The sequence below is a fragment of the Ailuropoda melanoleuca genome, chromosome 2, assembly GCF_002007445.2.
Source record: "Ailuropoda melanoleuca isolate Jingjing chromosome 2, ASM200744v2, whole genome shotgun sequence".
Classification (NCBI taxonomy): domain Eukaryota; kingdom Metazoa; phylum Chordata; class Mammalia; order Carnivora; family Ursidae; genus Ailuropoda; species Ailuropoda melanoleuca.
Window position 1 is genome coordinate 77436521 of NC_048219.1, and position 7235 is coordinate 77443755.

The window sequence follows — 7235 nt, forward strand, 5'->3', positions numbered from 1 at the left end:
ACCCTGCTTTCTTCCTCCGGGTAAGCATCTGCCAGGCCGGGGGGCCTCTCAGTTCTCTGGTTGTGCACCTGACCAGTGTCAGTGTACAGGTGGGCTGCACAGCTTCATTATTTTGATTCTCACGTCACAGGAGAATTTTCTATTAAGGCAGATAGGTCCGTCTTTTTTGTGTGTGTTACAAATTGCTAATAGTTAGCAAACGCTGCTCTGTGCCAGGCATGGTGATAAGCATGTCGCGTGCACCATCTCATGTAATTCTCTATATGTGGCCAGAGAGATCCTTTCAAAGTGTAAATGACATCCTCTGCCCTGTCCCAAACTGTCCAAGAACTCTGGCACATTTGCCCTCAGGCCCCTACCATGTCCTGCAAGGCTGGCAGGGCTTGGTCCCTGGTCCCTGCTCCAACTGTATCACCTCCTTTCCCCTGCTTTCCACTCTCCTTGCTGCTTCCAGAACTGGCCAAAAAGGCCCTGCCACAGGGCCTTTGCACTGGTTCTTTCTCTCAAGTACAGCCCAGATCATTCCTTCACTTTATTAGGCCTTTTCTAGTGTCTCTTCCAAAAGACACTTGCCCCATCCAAAATATCACCTGTTGTCTTCTGTTCCTGATAGAACTTGGCACATCTAGCCATTTTATTGTAAATCTTTTTTTGTTTGGTTGTCTGTTACCTATGTCCTCACTAGAAGCAAAGCTACATGAGAGCAGGAACCCTGTTTGTTCACTGCTTTATTTTCAGCGCCAAGACCGGGGCCTTCAGTGGGGTAGTCATAAATAAATAGACAGCCAATGAAAAAATAAATGGATGACTGCTCACAAAACCCCATAATGTAAGTGGTACTATCAGCCCCATGTTATAGATGAGAAGACTGAGGTTTAGAGAGATTGACAGTATTCTCGGGGTCATAAAACGAATGAGCCATCTGGGATCAGGAGTTAGGATGTCTTGCCTCTGGGGTCTAGCTCTTAGCCACTGTGCCAGTTCCTCTCTCTCTCTGCACTTGTAAATGCCTGCCGGTGTTTCTATGTGGGAACCCTATTTCCCTGAGATACTCCAAGAAAAAAGCATTTGATGGATGATTCGTTTTGGGAGATACTACAAATTGCATTCCCTGCTTGGTAGCCTCTGAAAGGCTCTGAAAAGTCCTGCAGTAAAAAAATCTGGTTGAACTTGTACAATCAGTGTTTCCCAAAGCGTTGACTGTAGACATCTTTTATTTATTCATGGGTGTGTGTAACATCTATTAACATATGGCAAAGCCTTCCTTGGAAATAATAGCTTTTATCCTTGTGGAGGGAAGCAGCTTGTCTGGTATAGGATTCCAGAAGCTATCTCTGGGTTGGCTGGCATGGGAAGTCTGGGATCAGGGGCTTCCTCGCTGAGCAGGAGGGCAGATGCCCAAAGTCAGCTTCCTACCAGACTGGCATCTGAGCCCACCGTGTTTGTTCATGCACTCTCGTGCTCACCCCAAACCCAGGAAAGCAGCAGGGAGGCTCCTGGCTCCCTTTAGCTGCACCCTGGCCTGAGCCTGCTTCTCTGCAGAGACCTGTGCCCAGCTTCTGCCCTCTGGTTCCTGTACCAAGGGACACTCGGTGTTTCTCCTGAGCCTTCTGGAGAGCTATTCCTCATGTGCGCCTCCAGACACACCAACCTCACCAGCATGGCCTTGCTTTCTCACTGTCCTATGTTTCCCTATTGGACTTTTAACCTTTTAGAGGACCAGGGACCCTGCCTTACCCATCTGTGTCCTCTGGGCCACCAACTCGGTGCTGAACAAATGGTAAACGCCCAGATAATTCTTGTTGGCTTGACTGCGAGGGGACTGATGATACTGTATGCTGCACGGTTCAGAGCAGGAAAGGATAAATGGTGTTGTTGTAAATCCCTTCATTCATTGCCAGAGCCACCCCCCCAGCCCATCCCCCGGCCCAAGCAGACTAGAAGGATACCCCAGAGGCGCCGAAGACTGTGGAGTGAACCGTACGTAACTGACTGCATCTTCGTGCTCCTCGGAGAGTTCGAGCCACGTCAACGCCCCCGATGTGTTCATTTTTATTGGTTTTGATGGTGATTTGATGTCATCAGGGATTCAGGTCTCATGTTCGTCCCTGAGATCATCTGAATAGCACTGGTGACGGGGAAGGGAAAAGCAGAGAGAGGCACCCACAGGCAGCCTGGATCGGACTGCATAAATCTGGGAGGAGGGAGGGGGCCGGACAGCCTGGCTTTCCCAGCTGGCGTGGGAGGCTGAGTGGGAGCAGGCGAGAGGCCGTGGAGCGGCCAGCGTTGTGCCTTCACCCCAAGTGACCATGAGAGGTGCCATGCGGGTCTCCATCATGTTCCTTCTGGTGACTGTGTCGGACTGTGCCGTGATCACGGGGGTAAGGCATCCAAGTCCCTCTATGCCCCGGGTTTTGGGAGGGTGTCGGGGTCTGTACGGGATGGGAGCCAGCAACCACGCAGGGGGCAAACCAAAAAAACCTGGGGAGTCAGTGGTCAGCCAGCATTTCAGAGAGGCATTCCACATGATTTTCAGATTAGTTAGACCTTACCCCCCTCCTAGAAGGGATATCCTTTGGAGAGGCTGTGTGTAAATCCAATCTTACTTCCAATTGCATTAGACATCAAATATTTTGAAGTTTAGACCTTTGGGAACATGAAGATTCCTAATTGTGTAATAAGGAATTCTTTCATAAAGTTGGTTAGCACCCCGTAATTTATCTTTTGTGTAAATATTGGTTTTCATATACAGTCTGGCCACATGTTAAGTGTAATTTATACTGCATGTTGACTTAATTAAAGGCAGTGACCTTATTAGCTTTAATTGGGGATGTTTAACCTCTGGTTTTTCTACTCTTAAGAAAGATTGTCTTGAAATTCTTTCCTTCCTTTATTATTTATGTATTTTAACTGTGCCCGGTTCTGATCAGAGCAGTTGGCTGGGTGTGCAAGCATCAGGTAACAAATGGAAATTTAGTCTCCCAGTGGAGGTTTCCCACATAGAGGCGCTGCCTATCTTAGAATTCGAAACTCTCAGACTGGGGCTCTCCCCCGGGGACCACCCTCAATGTGTTACGGTGGTGGGACCATTCTTACTGAAATGGAGAATAATACCTGAGAGCTTTCCAGATAAAAGCCTCTAGGAAAAAAAAAGAGAGAGAGAGAGAATTTTTTCCCCCAGCGTCCTTCAACTTTTTACATAGAGAATGGAAATGTAGAAAAATGCCAAATGATTCTTGGAATTGCATTAGTTTTCGTGGTCACAGAAAGGAAAACTTTTCTTTTTCTTTTTAAAGGAAAAAGACTTAAGTTTCAAAGGCAAACACATATTAAAGGCAAGTCAATGCTTTTGAGACCCAGAGCATGAATAACATTGTTAGGGCAAAATTATACTTAATGAGTCAGCCTCTGAACCCTCCTGTTGTGTAGCCGGATGATTGGGGCGGCTAAGAACAAAGGAGAGAAGCCACCAAGGGGGATGGGAGCTGTGGGTTGACCTTGACGCCCAGGGACCTCACTGGGCCAGCTCCAACATCTGAATGAGTGGTGGTGGGACAATCTCCTACTAGTAAACCCTTCAAGAGGACCCTTTGAAAAGCACAGGGAGAGAGGAGTCTAGGGTCGGAGGACATGCGTGACAGACAGGACAAGGAGAGGGTGGGACCCAGTGCTCAGGGGGTCAGGGTCTCCCTCCACTCTCCATGCCCTGCTGGTGCCCCGAGGCTGACTCCCAGGAAGAGGCTGGGCAGACGCCACCACGCACCCCTGCTCCCTGGACTGTGACCATCCCGGATTCAGGCTTCGATGGTCCCTCCTGCCAGAGCAGGACAATGATGCCCCCCCACCTCTGTGGAAGAAGAGTCAGGGAGGGTCTGCTTGGCCCTAATCCTGGGCTTGCAGGGGCTGGTGAGTGTGTGAGATGTGCCCTCGCTGGGCTGAGACCTGCACAGCCAGGTGAATGTCACCCGTACTTCCTCTGGGTGGCAAGCAGAGCCCGCACCCCCACTTTCCGCCCCCCGGGCTGAGCAAGTTGGCAGCTTCTGGTTTCTGCCAGGTCCCACTCAGGTAGCCAGAAGGTGCTCCGTGGCCTTCAGCCGGAGGAAGAGTGAACCCCAACCCAGCTGTGAATCTCAGCTCCGAAAAGCCACCAAACTTCTGTGGGAGTGCCAAGAGCGGGTGCTTCTCCATCGTGGCCCCGATTGAGGCTGGAGCAGTTCAGAGGTCTATCTCCCCCAGTTCAGGCTTTTGTTCAAAGCAGGCTTATGTGGGCTTCTTTACAAATGGCAACTTCCAGAAACCAGGCAAGGCCGCTCAGTTCCTGTTCTGGAGCCCAACCCAGAGGGGTCCATCCTTATCTGGGGGTCAAGGAGGCCAGCAGAGAAGCACCGGGGGAGACCCTGTTCTCTGGGGCGCTGGCACCTCGGGTGAGGCTGGGCTTCTGGGGAGGGCCAAGAGGAGGGACAGCATGCGGAGGGGAGGCACCAGCCCCTGGGGTGGGGTCAAGGTTGGAGAGTTTGGTCCAAGGACTGGCACCCTTGGGGCTTGGGCCATCAGTGCCCTTCCCACTTCTAGGAACTCAGATCAATTCCGTTTCACCAGCATCCTTGGAGTATTGGCTGGCGCTGCAAGAGCTGTGTCTCCTGACCTCTGGCTTGGTCCCAAGAGGAGCGTTGGCTCCCTACTGGGTGGCCTCTGAGGCTCTCAGAGGGGTCCTCAGGTGCGGTTCTGATGCCCCGCTGAGCCCTGAGCATCCTGTCTTGAGCGGAGCAGGAGCACGGAAGTGCTGTCCGGGGGTGCGAGGCTTCTGTGCGGGTTTCGGACATTCCTCTCCCTTCTGGTGTCTCTTGGGTGGCACTAACGGGCACGAATGGCTGCTTTGTCTCTCCTCACAGGCCTGTGAGCGGGATGTCCAGTGTGGGGCGGGCACCTGCTGTGCCATCAGCCTGTGGCTGCGTGGGCTTCGGATGTGCACCCCGCTGGGGCGGGAAGGAGAGGAGTGTCACCCGGGCAGCCACAAGGTACTGCACAGACCTGCTCAGAGCCCAGAGCCAACAAGACGGCTGGGACTGGACCCCGATTTTCTGACTCTGACTCTAGTAACATCTCACGGGTGTTGGACACGGCCTCCTCGCTGCTTGGAGGCAGCCTGGGGTGGTGTGGGGACTGCTGATCACACAGTCTGTTAGACCTGGGGGCTGGAACCCAGCCGCTCATTTGCTGAGTGGTTTCGGGCAATTAGCATGACTGCTCTGGGCCTCAGTCGCCTCACATATATGAGGGGAAGAGACCGATGTACGTCTGAAGTCTCTTTCACATCTGATGAACTCAGATTCTCAAGGGGTCCCGAATGTCCTCTGCCCCTAGGAACCTTCCCTCAAGAACATGAAATAAGACCCACAGAATGGCCTCCCGTCTAAGGGATGGGTCTGGTTAGGGGGATTCAAGCCACGGCCCAGGGTATATGCTTTAAGGAGGCACTTGTACTCTTTTGGGCCCTACACGCCCTGCTCCCGTCCCCTGACAGGCAGCTCCCAGCCCGGGGGGCATAGAAGGGCCGGGAACAGGAGCCCCCTCCCCTGGGCTCCCTGTGGTTCAGGAGTCCGTGCAGGAGACCTGTACGGAGGAGCCCCGGTTTCTTCTGGGTTCAGAGCATCCTCCTGTGGTCACCCTCCCGATCTGGACCGCTTGGGGGATGGGGAGGTGGGACAGTGCGGCAGCCAGTGCCGCCCGGGGCGTGGGAGGTGCTTCGGCCGCAGAGCTATATTCCCCAAGGGGACACCAGTGGCAATAAAAGCTACTGCTGAGTGCTTACTATGGGCCACTTTTCAGACTAAGTGCTTTTGCAATTATATAGTTTAAACCTCTTTACAACCATATGTGGTAGGGGCTATTATTGACCCATTTTGCGGATGATAAAGTTGAGACACAGAGACTAAAGAGCTTGCCAGTGGTCACACAGCTGGGAAGCAACAGACCTGGGATTTGAACCCGAGCATTCTGGCCCTGTGTATGATCATAACCATTCCTGTTCACTCTCCCTTGAGGAAACCTCCATAGTTTAGTCTCGAGGTGAGTCACAGGGCAGGGACGGTGTCTGTCCTGTCCACCGCTGCCTCCCTAGCACCCCCAGCGCTGAGCACATCACAGCCGAGATGTAAGTGATATTCAGTCACATGTGTGTGCGTGCATGCACGCAGCTGTTGGGTCGGTGAGAGGACCTGGCTAGGCAGCGTGTCCTAAGCTAGACAGCGTGTTTAAGGCTGGAATGGACAGCACAGTGTTGTGGCTGATTACATTGTCCCGAGAGCCATGTATGCTTGGGTTCAAATCCTGGCTCCTCCACAAATTAGCTGCATGAGCTTGGCATGTCTTTCAGCCACTGTGCCTCAGTTTCCCCCTCTGTAATAACCATGATTGTTGTGCTGGTTGGAGGGATGAGACACCGGCCAGAGGCTCCTGCCAGGAGGCCCACCTCCCTTATGGCAAAGGCATCCTCCTTCTTCTCCTCTTTCCCCAGGTCCCCTTCTTCCGGAAACGCCAGCACCACACCTGCCCCTGCCTGCCCAGCCTGCTGTGCTCCAGGTGCCTGGATGGCCGGTACCGCTGCTCCACGGACCTGAAGAACATCAACTTCTAGGAGACTGTCTGTTGGCGGGACGCACCCTGGGCCCCTGCATGAGCTCAGCCTGGGGTCACCTCTTAGGGACTTTTATTTCTGTCACGTGGCCCAGTTCCCCCAACGCCCTGCCCCCACTCCCCAAACGGTCTTCCTGGGTCCCTCCGCCCTAGCCCACCTACGTGCGTGCAAGCAGACACACGACACCCGCGGTCCCAGCTTCGGGGTGTGGTCCGAGAGGTGGCCTGACTAGTTCTCTTCCCCGTTCTGTTCAGGCTGCCAGAGAGGTTGTAAGTAACAGGAAGGGGATTCTTTTCCCTTAGCCTCTGCCTCACTCATCCGGATGCTGCTCAGAGATGACTTGTCCTCCTCCCTGGGCCCGTCTCACCCCCTTCCTACACGCGTTCTTCTGCCTGAATCCCGCAGTCTCCAACACATTCCCCTGGCTGTATTGCTCTGAGGGGACAGGTCCTGGGCTGAGCCTCAGGCCCTTTTCATGAGGCCTGTGAGGGGTGACCGGGGAGTAGTTCGCCTTCCTTTGGTTGACTCACTCCTCAGTGTTGGGCCATGGGCCCAAGGTCAACCCTTTGGGGTGGGCTGTAGTCAGTGACCTCATGGC

At 53.5% G+C, this 7235-nt stretch overlaps 1 protein-coding gene across 1 annotated transcript; it reads left to right on the top strand.

Moving 5' to 3' along the window:
• The first annotated feature begins 2309 nt into the window (after positions 1–2309).
• PROK1 (prokineticin 1) lies at positions 2310–6637 on the top strand. The gene is made up of 3 exons (XM_002928299.1): positions 2310–2381; positions 4893–5018; positions 6518–6637. The coding sequence occupies exons 1-3, from the start codon at positions 2310–2312 to the stop codon at positions 6635–6637; spliced, it is 318 nt and encodes a 105-aa protein (XP_002928345.1).
• Positions 6638–7235: the final 598 nt, after the last annotated feature.